The sequence below is a fragment of the Scleropages formosus genome, chromosome 1 (genome assembly GCF_900964775.1).
Source record: "Scleropages formosus chromosome 1, fSclFor1.1, whole genome shotgun sequence".
In the NCBI taxonomy this organism is placed as follows: Eukaryota; Metazoa; Chordata; class Actinopteri; order Osteoglossiformes; family Osteoglossidae; genus Scleropages; species Scleropages formosus.
The window spans coordinates 30,462,679-30,475,325 of NC_041806.1; the positions used below are offsets into that span (position 1 = coordinate 30,462,679).

At 42.3% G+C, this 12,647-nt stretch overlaps 1 protein-coding gene across 1 annotated transcript; it reads left to right on the forward strand.

The window, feature by feature from the left end:
* The first annotated feature begins 6,013 nt into the window (after window positions 1–6,013).
* On the forward strand, window positions 6,014–7,310 carry gjd2b (gap junction protein delta 2b). Its single transcript, XM_018735122.2, has 2 exons — window positions 6,014–6,084; window positions 6,467–7,310. The coding sequence occupies exons 1-2, from the start codon at window positions 6,014–6,016 to the stop codon at window positions 7,308–7,310; spliced, it is 915 nt and encodes a 304-aa protein (XP_018590638.2).
* Window positions 7,311–12,647: the final 5,337 nt, after the last annotated feature.

The following is a 12,647-nucleotide window of genomic DNA, read 5'->3' on the forward strand; positions in this document are numbered from 1 at the left end:
ATTTTGAAGAGATTAACTTGCCATGATTAAAAACTGTTTTGTATTAGCATCACCTTCATTTTCAGGTCTTTGTAGAGTCAGTCTCATCTATTGATTCTAGATGGTGCTAGGAAGCAGATACCTGCATTATTTAGACCTGTTTCCAGTTCACTGAAAATATTGCCACACAAATTTTCACTTCAACTACAGCAGATAATATAGTCACCCCTTAAAATACTTAAGTATGGGGAGAGATGATGTATTAAATCTGAGAGGGCTGTGTTTGTCAAAAGAAATGTATAGATTTTAATTTCAACATATTGCTCAAAATCACTAGTGGTCCTTAAAGATAAAATCATTTAGCTGGCAACCAAATGATAATACAGAGTACAACACAATAATGCAGAGTGGCTAGAAGCATTGTGGTATAGTAGAGTTACTGCCTTTGGATCCAAAGGTTGTAGGTTCCATCCCTACTTATGGCTGTAGTACCCTTGAGCAAGGTACTTACCCTAAATTTTTCTAGTAAAATTGCCAAGCTATGTAAAGGGGTAAATAATGGTAACCTTAATGTAAGTTGCTTTGGCAGAAAGTGTCAGGCAAACAAGCAGGTTTCTTTAAACTTCAAACATGAATATTAGAATGCCTCAATGATAGAATACATTCCTCACAAATCTTTGCATAGACCATCTAAATGCATTGAGGCAACAACACAAATCCACTGAAAAATCTTTTAAAGGTATACCTTTCAATATGTGATTCTGGTGTTTCGCTGCTATGCCACCAAATTGAATCTGTTGTGTTTGATGGGTTTTTATTCTTGGAAACATAAACATATTAGCACCTAGTGTAGCCTTTAGGTTTAATTATTCAAAAGTCATTCACAAAATGCTTTTTAACAAGGACTGCATGCAATTCTTCAAATTTTCCTCTCACAAAAAGTATGCTGATGACCTATTCCACAGGGTTGCCGTAACTCATGCTGCCCTGGTTTGATTGCCAGTAATTTTATGTATATTTTATGTGGTAATAAATCTTAGATTATGGGCAGTTAATTACCCGCACCCCAAATGCCTTGCGGTTTCTTTAGACTCAGTTGTGTGATGCATTTCAGGTTAGCGGCAACATGCAGTGCATCATTGTGGATAAGGACATGGGTATGTAATCTCAAGTTTGTGTTTCAAGTCCCAGGAGACACCCTGCTGTTGCACATGGGTGAGCCACTTAACCTGAACTGTCCAGTAAAAAACAGCCAATTGTACATCCAGTCAATTTTCTTTGAATGTGTCAAAAATGAAATCATTTAATATAATGATTGTATAATCAGCATCAAAGAAAAATTACCATGAGCATGTCTTAACTCACTAGACATGTGGAACTTCAAGGAAATATATTATTGATAATGTCTACAAATGAAGTTCCCTAATATATATTTGCTCCTTTGGTGATCAAAGTTTTTAATGTTCATCTGCTAGAAAAATTGACATTTGAATTAAAATGAATGTTGGAATGTCTGGACAATGTTCTGGAACTTATTAGATTGTGCTACTCAATGACAGAGTGGCGATCGGGAGAGTCGAAACTTTTCCCAGTGGACCATTTAGGAGTTCACTGAGTGGACAGAAAACTGATGGGCTATTCCAGCTGGACAACCTAAGCAAACAGGTTTCCCTGCACACACACACCCACGAGTCATTCACAGCCAAAATTCATGAGACTGCCAGGTCTATGAATTTAAGCAAGTGAGAAGGGACACCTCTTGATTTGGTACAGCTGAAATTGAATCCTGATTGGTCAGTTAGTGGACAAGTTGGAAACTATCACAATTTCATATTCGGAGGACATGTTTTGCAGTCGTCCGCTAAAATAGAGATTAAGGGGTATCAACCATGTGGATCTGAGCCTGTGACATATCTTGTTCCTCTCTCTGAAGCTTTGAAACTAATAGAGGATGTTTGAGAAGTTTGACGTCTTTGAGATGTTTCACACATCATCTGGAACCTCTTGTCCCATGTGGGGTCGCAGGGAGCCAGAGCCTAACCTGGCAGCACAGGGCATAAGGCTGGAGGGGAGACATCCAGGACAGGATGCCAGTCTGTCTCAAGGCACTCCAAGCAGGCCAAGTTCCCCTTTCTAGTGGGTCTGGGGTTCGAGTCCTGCTTGGGGTGCCTTGCGATGGAATGGTGTCCTGTCCTGGGTGTGTCCCCGCCCCCTCCAGCCATGTGCCCTGTGTTGCTGGGTTAGGTTCCGGCTCGCCACGACCCCTGCTTGGGACAAGCAGTTTCAAACTATGTATGTGTATTATACGCTAAGAGGCATCTATGCGATATGCTAGTTTATTGTTTTTGTGAAAAAATACATATGTCATTTTCATTTTAGTAAACAGTGGCATAGCAGGTAACACCAGTGTCTCACAGCTCATGAGTTGCTCAGCTGGGTGTATATTTGGGCCCTTTTCAAGATGAGTGGAGTTTGAATGATCTCCCAGTGTTCACAATGTAAAGATGAATAAGGTCATAGTAAATCATTTCCATAATCTCCTTTACCAAGGAAACATGAGAGTGGTCCCTATTAGTCAAATTTTATTCCATAGAACTTTCCCTGACCCTGAAAGGAAGCTTAAATTCCAGTTTTCCATAGTTATACCATTGAACCAAATATGATAATAAATGCATAATAAATTGATTTAACAATGGCATATGATGCATTTTCTTGATATGCTGCTAATTAAAAGCTAGTCCGCATTGATTTAAAAAATCATATTACAAGTATATAAAATGACAAGACAGCTTTAGATGTGCACAGTGTTATTAAAAGTGCAAATGAAAATGAGATATGCAATAATGTATTATGTACTCTTTTTTTCAAATTTTATTAGGTGTTTTAGTACACATAGGTTAGTGCACCAGTACTGTTACTAGTTTCCTAGAGTCAAGTCTGTAAAGAACAAAAGAAGGACCAAGCATGAGGGATCATTTTGAAGTAACTATGTTTTTGTCAGCAGTGAAAGAGTCTTTTTGTTTTTGGACTATTATGATGTGATGAACAAGGTGGGAGAGAACAGTAGGCTACTGAGGAGACTACTTATCTTTTAGTTTGGGACAGTGTCTATTTGTCAAAATATTCCTTAGAAAATCTTTCTTTTTCCGAACCGCTTGTCCCATACGGGGTCAACGGCAGCCAGAGCCCAACCTGGCAACACAGAGCGTAAGGCTGGAGGGGGAGGGGACACACCCAGGACAGGACACCAGTCCATCACAAGGTACCCCAAACAGGACTCGAACCCCAGACCCACCGGAGAGCAGGACCCGGTTCAACCCACTGCACCACCACGCCCCACTTCCTTAGAAAATGATATTGTAAAATAAGACTCCATATAATCTCAGGGTTTTTTTTTAGATAAAATTGCTTGTTATTGTTTGATGTTTCTCTTGTGTTAATTTTTGGTTTTAGGCATCATAGTTTATTTGCCACATGAAACGTAACTATATTTACATGACAGCTAGTTACAGTATTTCATTGCTTATTAGCCAAAACTGCTAAGAGCTGATTTACAACATGTCTACTGGTACAGATCCCTCCCGAGAAATGTCATAACCTTTTGATCTCTTGCTCTTGTTTTACATATGTAGGAATATTTTCAGTTTTGTGAAATATCGTGATTTTTTTTTCTGGATATGAGGAACTATGCCAAGCATCATGAAGTGGACAAGCCTGTGTATAACCTCACTCAGCATTACTCCTAAAAATTGTTGGTCCCACACAATACCGACAAGATGTTGCTAGGCATAATCCTTCGCATCAACCAGTAGATTCGATAACACTACATAGAGTTCGTTGGAAGGTGCTTTGGACAAAAGCGTCTGTTAAATAAATGTAAAGGTAAAGGTGAAGGTAGACCCCATCTATACAGTTTCATTGTTCAAAGATCAGGTATCTCATTGTCTAAAGATCTGCCTTCCAGAACAAAACTTCAGATTCCCTTTCAGTCCATGGCAAGGTTTGAAATCCACTTGTTATGAGACCACACCTGTTCACGTGTCTTGTCTAGCATTAATGTGCATCTGATTGTTGTAGAGTCATGTATGCACTTCAGATGAATTGTTCTCATTTTTCTGGTAAACTGAATATTGTATTTGGTACTTCTAGGATGCTAGATTTGTGAAGCTGTGAGAGGGAAATATGGACCTTAGGAGGAGCCTCTAACCTACAACCTTGTTCAGATTTTCTGACCTTGAAAACACGACCACTAAGAAAGATCTCAGCTCATCCGCAAATAAACACGGGAAATACAGAGTTGTAGGGGGTTAAAAATACTGGCTGGTTTTCATTTCCACGGTCGTCAGAATATTTCTGAAAATCATTTTTCACAAACGTATTTCCGAAAATGTATATTTTTTTGCACATCTCTCGTTCCGCGGTAAAAAAAGCAAGGAATAGCATCGCTATTTTGGAAACTGAGACACGTCTTTGAAAAGATTTTCCGCGTTGAGCTTCTGTGCGCGCAGTGTGCCGCACGGTTTTTACACTCTTGTCCAAATTGTTTCTATTTTAAACAGTCGCAAGCAGTCCTGTAAAGCGATTACTCACTCGGGGCTCTACTTTCGCTCGGTGAACTTGATCTAAGGCAATACTGGTGCCTTAACCACAAACGCAGCGCTCGCTCACTGTCCCCGCTACCGCACGGCTCCACCAGTAGCTCCAAAGTCATGAGTCGAGGACGAGCTCCTGCTCATCATCACCTTTCATCTCGCACCAATTACATCCCCATCATTAGAAAGTAATCTGATCAGGGGCAAAAATGTTTCTATATGACATAATCTCAGTTTTTTTTTTTATTAAAATGGATTGAAATTACTTGATTTTTCTTTTGTGTTCATTTTTGTTTTTTAGGCATCGTGGCTGATTTGCCACGTGAAACATCAGCCTAGTTACTTTTTTTTTTTTCATTGAAAATAACACTTATTTTCACTGACACTGAAAACAAGGAGCAGCACGTGGGACCCCCCCCCTGGCATTCCAGCTAGGGTCCACGGTATGTGTCACTCCCTTAAGCATCAGGCTGTATTTAATGCATAATTTCTTTACATTTACATTTACATTTATTCATTTAGCAGACACTTTTCTCCAAAGCGACATACATTTCATAGAAAATACAGTTTGTGCATTACATGAGCAGAAGTCACATAGTGGCAGACGTGTGATTCTTAAGTAAACTTGGTTTGTTTCTTTCCACTTTATCCACCGATGTTCATCGCGCGAGTAGGTGCACAAAAATCAGGACAGATGAATCCTGATCGGCTTCCTACAATTTTTTTAAGGCACACAAAGATTTAAGTACAATAAATCTCTACAAGGATTTTACCTACACTGTACAGTAAGGACACGTTCTGTGCCAGTTTGAGGTAAGGACCCTGACAAGAGATCCGAAGGGTCGAACACGCAACCTTCAGGTGACAAGGACAGAGTCCCAGCCACTACGCCACCTGCCACCCCTTCGCTCTAGAAAAATCGGGCGATCGGACGTCGCCCTGCCTGGACGAGTCCTTTTTAATGTGTTGCAAATTGGAGACACCCCGGGTACTTTGAGCTTATCGCCAATGATTTTATTACGGATTAATCCGGGGCTCGCGGTGCTTTCGGGGGAATGATGAGAGGGAGAAATCCGCGTGTTTTCTGGCCGCTCTCCACCGACCTGTCTGCGCGTGACGCAGGAGGACACTACTTAAAGCGGGATTAGCGCCGGCGACACGTCCAACCTCCGTCCATTCAGACTTGGCGCCCGACCCCCTCATCCTCCGTTCCTGAGATCGGCAATAGGAGCGCCCTCCATGTAGAGACCAGTCAGCACTTCAGAGCCAAGCGCTCGAGCGCCTTCTTGGATTCTTCGGAGAAGCGGACCTCGCCTGCGATCGGCACCCTCCCCAAAGAAGACCGAACCGCGCCGTGGAGAGTAAAACGCCAGGAAGACATCCACATTCTATAGGTATTCGCAAAGTCTTCTGTGAGCTTTCTCGCATCCGGATGAACAGACATGGGGGAATGGACCATCTTGGAGAGGCTACTGGAGGCGGCTGTCCAGCAGCACTCCACTATGATAGGAAGGTAAGAGGGACACCCAGCCTTTGCGTTACGATGCTCCTCCGCGGAGCGTGTGAAGTGTAACCCAAGCATTTAAGAAGATGCTGCACACACACACTCGCGATCAGATGCGTCGCGACCACTTGCACTGGAACCAACTTTTACATTCATCACCGTTATTCGGTGGCGATCTGCAGCACCCACTACCTCGGCGGACAAACACACTTTCTTAGAATCAATTGAAAGGCGGCTCGCTCCTCTTTCAGCACTGGACAGCTACTGTACCGCGCACATGTTAGCGCTCACCGCGTCCCCGAGCTCCTTGGCCCTCAGAATATTATAAGCGCCCTTTCATTCTAGACCACGTCGCGTCTACATACTCATTGCTCGTTTTCCTTCCTTTTAGGATCCTGTTAACAGTGGTGGTGATCTTCCGGATCCTGATCGTGGCGATCGTGGGAGAGACGGTCTATGATGACGAGCAGACCATGTTCGTTTGTAACACCTTGCAGCCGGGCTGCAACCAGGCTTGCTACGACCAGGCGTTCCCCATCTCGCACATCAGATACTGGGTGTTTCAGATCATCATGGTGTGCACCCCCAGCCTTTGCTTCATCACCTACTCGGTGCACCAGTCCGCCAAACAGAAGGAGCGGAGGTACTCGACCGTGTTCCTCTCGCTGGACAAGGACCAGGATCCCATAAAGCGAGACGACAGCAAGAAGATCAAGAACACCATCGTGAACGGAGTACTGCAGAACACGGAGAACTCGACGAAGGAAGCGGAGCCCGACTGCTTGGAGGTGAAGGAGATCCCCTGCTCAGCCCTCAGAACTACAAAGTCCAAAATGAGGCGACAAGAAGGTATCTCGAGGTTCTACATTATCCAGGTGGTGTTCAGAAACGCGCTGGAGATTGGCTTTCTAGTGGGTCAGTACTTCCTCTATGGATTTAATGTGCCCGCGGTGTACGAATGTGATCGATACCCGTGCATCAAAGATGTCGAGTGCTACGTGTCGAGACCCACGGAGAAGACTGTCTTTCTGGTCTTCATGTTCGCCGTGAGCGGGATTTGCGTGGTGCTCAACTTAGCGGAACTGAACCACCTGGGTTGGAGGAAGATCAAAACGGCCGTGCGTGGGGTGCAGGCCAGGAGGAAGTCCATCTACGAGATCAGGAACAAAGACCTGCCCCGCATGAGCATGCCCAACTTCGGCCGCACGCAGTCCAGCGACTCCGCGTACGTGTAGGGTGCTGCGCGTACGTGTGGGGTCCTGCGCGTGCCCGCCGAGAGTCGGGCGGAGCGGCGCGCGGGCGGGCGGGCGGCAGGCATCGTGTATAAAGGTTACAAGTTGAAATATTGAGATTTTGAAATATTCCGCTTGCCGCTGATATTCGTGAGTCGGGCGGGGTGGATGGATTTTTAATTTGTCTTTTCCAGACAAGCGTCAACGTGGATTCTACGTGTACCTTTCTCTTATTTAACAGACGACGACAGCGGAACAGCAGCACTGATGCAACTTTTTAGTAAGGTTTATATTTTGTAAAAAAAAAAACAAAAACAAAAAGTGCTAGATGAGAAAGGAGCAGCTCTTGGGCACAACATCGGCAGAGTTTAAAAGAGGGGAAAGTGTGAAAAAAAGTGATTTCCACTAGTGAACACCTGGCTGAAGCCAAGCGCATCCGATGAGTGCTGATGGGGTCTTTTGAAATGTTTTCCACCGATTTTAGACACCTTACACCATAGCAACAACACACACATACACACTCTAGCTGGTTCTACCCGACAGTTTAAAAGACAAAGATTTATACTTAGACTATATATGAATATACCAGTAAACCAAGACTACGGATCAAACTATATTAAGTACATTAGCATTCTATTGTATGATTATTTTTAGTTGCCTGTGCGCACACCATTGACCTTAACGTGAGTACTCATTTCATTGCTTTAAACTGAGATTGCAGTGCCAGGTGGGTTCTTGAGCAAATGCAAACGTCTGTGACTTCCTTAATTTAAAGCACACCAAAGCACCCACTGCTTTCATTTGTGACAGTGTTTTTTTTTTTTTTTTTTTTGCTTTCGTGTAATCAAGTGCCATACATGTACATAGAGATATATATAAATACATATAATATACATATATACTGTATATACATACACAGAATCATCATAAAATGCTAAATTCCATGTTTGCATTATAGTGAACGCAGCTGCCCTTTTGCTTTTGTTTGATTTGTTGTGACTTTTATATTTTTATTTCACAAATATTTGGAAATAATACGTCTCTATACAGTTTTATGCATAAGAACGGTGGGGGGGTAAATATATACGGTCGAGCATTACGGATCATTATAGCACAATGTCTAATTTGAATCAAATGAAGGAAGGGCAATGACTATCTGCTCTGGTGCTATCTTTTCTTTACATAATGATTCAAACTGTCCATGTAAGACAAACCCAGAAGATACTGAAAATAAAATATGGAATGAACACTGGCTGTGTGTGAAGTGTAGTGTTTAAGTATCCCAAGTGCTGAAAATCAAAGCGATGTCTTTATGAAGCAAACAGTTCCCTCGGGATGCTTTAATGGAATACGTTTCTTGTGCAGGATTTTTTTCTAAATTGCAGGTTAACACCAGTGTTTAAAGAAAATGTCCTCCATTTTCATCAGGTTCAGAAGATATAACGTCCAGCAGGAAGAACATACTCCAGCGCACAGCTGGTGATTGCAGAATGTTTTATTAGTATATGAACAGAACAGAAGAGTGTCAGGACAAAATTAAGGGAAAAGGCACTTAAAAATTCAGTGTATTGTGTATGTTAATGGATGCCACATGAGCCACCTCTTGGTTACTGTCAGTACATTTGCTGTTTAAACTGACACACACACACATCGTCCTTTGATCTGAGCTTCACTTCCTTTTTGTTACCTGTTTTAGCACCGCTGGAGAAAGAAGTGCACGTGCTTTGATGTGTCAGAAAGGTGCCGGCAGGGCCGGGGGCAGGAGCACCCAGAGCCATTGTAGCACGCCTTGTGCATGTGCTGAGCCTGCTCTGGAGATCTTTCTTTAGCCTGCTTTCACAGCCAGCACACTTCGCAACAAAGCTGCGATTAGGTCATGAGAATCCACATCACTGCAACAAAGTCGTGAAATGTAATCTGAATGCAGCTTTTGAGAGGTTAGATGTGAAAAGTTGCTAGGTTTGAAAAAAATGAACCAAAAACACATATTCAAAGAACTTTTTTGAGACTAAAAATGCTGCAGCAATATAATCTGGCTCACTGGTTTCTTGCTCTCCAGCTGGGGGAAGACTGAAGGAAGAGAAGAGCGATCCCCTGCAGAGCGGTAGGTAGTCTGTTCTTTATGAAGGTCACCAAGAAAGTGCTGAATCCAGCCCCCTCCCCATCCCTTCCCCTCCCCTCCCCTCCCCTCCCCTCCCACTCCACCCCAACCTCCTGTCCCAGCGAGAGACTTCACGCTGACCATCCAGGATGCATTAGGGCGGGGGGATGCTTGCAGGCACAGCAGCAGCCAAGATGACTCGGCATGTCAAAGCAGGAAATCGAACAGCGAGTGCTAAAACACATCAATTTTATATTCAGTCTGGAACCAGGAAATCCTCCCAAAGACAGATAATTAAAAATTCCTTTTCTGTATCGCTTCATGGCTGGTCTAGTACCACCTTCATTTTGCTTTTCTCTCTGTTTCTTTTTTCTCTCCCTTACCTTCACTCTGTTTCTTCCACTCTTCTTTCAACCCAAATTTAAACAATTTCAGTTCCATTTCCACAGATTGTCACTGCTTTGAAATCATGCATATAACTGACAAAATCAGAACCTGTGAACCAAACAGCTAAAGCAATGATTGTCCGGAGAAAATGAGACTTCACAGTCTTGTTTTGTTTTTGAAAAAAAATTGCATTTGATCTGGGGTGTGTCACTGATTGCGTTCTTCTTTCTTTGCTGCAGTATAATTGTGGAGCCAGCGGCGCATTGCCATCATGCTCCCCAAAGAATAATGGAAAATTTCCTAGATCCAGCCAATCTGTAAAACTTTTGTTGAGCTATTATATTCTGGGGGAAAAGGTCTGGCTGTGATCTCTTGATGCAACTTTCCTTCAACCTCTTGGGAGAGAAGAGCATGAGCAGTTTTCTTGAAATAGTGCTTATTTTCCACTAAATCTCCCTGATTACCCAGTGACTATGAGTCAATCTCCATATGAAGGGAAAATAACACATTTTTTTTCTGGTTTTGCAAGGGTCCAGAATAGTTCTACTGAAATAAAGGTGTAATGTTAAATTGTAAATTCAGCTATCAGCTCTCAAACACATAACGCAAATGAAGAATACTGAGCTCCAGAGAAAAACTAACACTTTGGATCAAGCGCAGATGATTTCTGAATTGTTTTTCCAGGGAAGCAATTTTTCAGAATTATCATAATTTGTCAACCACTGCAGCAATTTGACTCTTTCTGACAGTCAGACTTAAACATAATTTCAGTCATAGTTCAAGCAACCCTAGGGATGCATTCTGTCTAAACTTACCCAGCCCTGTTACTTTATGAGTTCATGATGTTTAACACAAAATGTACTGTGTTTGCCTTCTGAAGGCCAAATATGCCAAATAAAAACACATAGATAAACATGGTAAGAAGGTAGGGTGATATTCTTCTCATATCCTGTTCAATTATTCATTCATTAATTTACCTGACACTTTTCTCCAAAGTAACTTGCAATGTTAATATGCTTACAATGATTTATTCTTCTATACAGCTAGATAATTTTTTTACTGTGGCAATTGATGGCATGTACCTCCATAGTCAAGTGTACACTATAGGTGGGATTTGCATTTCAAGTGGTCCTCGCTGTCTCACAATGATAACTTTCCTATTTAGGACGGCTATAAAATGTCTAGGGCAGCACGGTGGTGCAGTGGACAGCACTGGAGCCTCAATGCTCCTGGGTTCCTGGGCACCTTGGCTCCTCCTGGGACGTGTCTGAGTAGAGCTCTTCCAGGTGTTCATTTTACTCCAACAATCAAAGGAGATCTGTTTCTGGTGAATTGGTAACATTGAATTGCCTGTAGAATGTGAATGTGTTAGTCAACGGGTGTGTGTTTTATTGCTTTACACTCTATGTTTAAGAAGAAAAGGCAGTAAGTGTGGATGGATGTAGATGGATAATAGAATCAACAATGGCGCTGTACATTAGGATTTCACACTGAGCTGAATTCTGTCACATAAGAAAATAAAGTGTGGAGCTCATCACTATATTGCACAATTCATTAGCCATTCTGCAGGGAGAAAGAAGCAATTTATGCTAAAATCACATATCCTAAATGAAGCGGAATTACTCTTAAAGTGAGCACCCCTTGTGGGTTGGTCAGGGGCTCAAAGATGTAAAGGAGCCAATGAGTTGCAACCCTGTCCTCAGGGTGCTGATTCAACAAGGCAGAGAGAAATGTGCTGCTTTTGCTGATAGACACGTTCAACTTGCAAAAATTAAATGTTAAGTGGACTTTCTCATTATGCAAACTGAGTACATTATATTCAATTTAGAAAATTCACATTCAGGGCACATACTCAGAGATCTGACTGATCTCACTGGGTCCATGTACTACTGGGTCTGTTGGGTCCATTTATTGGCTCTTCCCAGAGATTCAACCTGGAAACTCAGCAGGTACATTCTTTGAGGACACGGTGGGCAGTTTCTAGCTGTTCGGCCTCTGATGGTACAACCAGAAGGTGAAAAAAAAGAAGATATTGAGAACAACGTTGAGCTCCTACCTCATCAACCAATCCAACAGACATCAGGAATCCAAAACTCCAAAACTCTAAAATGCAGTCTGGAAATATGATAAAAGGACTGCAAAATATATTTCCTCTTGTAGACCCATACTTTTAATTTTTAATAACCTCTTATTGAATTAGGGTTATGATGCACTTGAGCTGGTCCTCAGGAAGCAAAGAGCCTGCCCTACTAACAGGGCACCAAAGACTTATTTATTTTAAAAGCTGCAGATTCAGGCAAAAGCTAAACTAAGAGAAAAGGTAGGTATGACAAAGAGTGTTTTCCTCCCTTGTGAAAACTTTCCCAGGAATTCTGTGCTCGTCAAATGGTTCTGTTCAAGTTCACCACTTGTGCAAAGTGACCCACCAGCAGAGTGCTGGCTGGAAAAGGCTTTCTCCAGAACGTGCGCTGTCCATATGCTTCTTCCACTCTAAAACACAGGACCAGCTGGAAACACTCAGTACTCTTCACATCAGACGGGTTGTACCCCTTAAAACTAAAACTGCTGCTAAAAATAGCTCCAAAAACTGAGCTAGGGGCAACAGCAAGCCAGTGGAAAACTAAAGTCAGGATTAATTTCCACCTCCTGCTTTCTTTGTTTGTTGGAAATGTTCAGTTTTATAGACAATTTTTAATAAATTTTGAATGCAGTTTGCGTTAAATAATACATGTGAAAAGTTTATCTACAATTTCTGAGACAATTTTTTACCGAAAGGATTTATATTTTCTTTTTTTTAAATCTGAGCATCTATATTCCTGTGTTCTTCCACTGCTGGGTGTTTTCTCGTCGAG

Bases quoted from the DNA above. Each gene is read 5' to 3' on its own strand.
- gjd2b (XM_018735122.2), top strand. From the start codon at position 6,014: ATGGGGGAATGGACCATCTTGGAGAGGCTACTGGAGGCGGCTGTCCAG. The intron at 6,085-6,466 runs GTAAGAGGGACA...CCTTCCTTTTAG, and splicing joins CACTCCACTATGATAGGAAG to GATCCTGTTAACAGTGGTGG.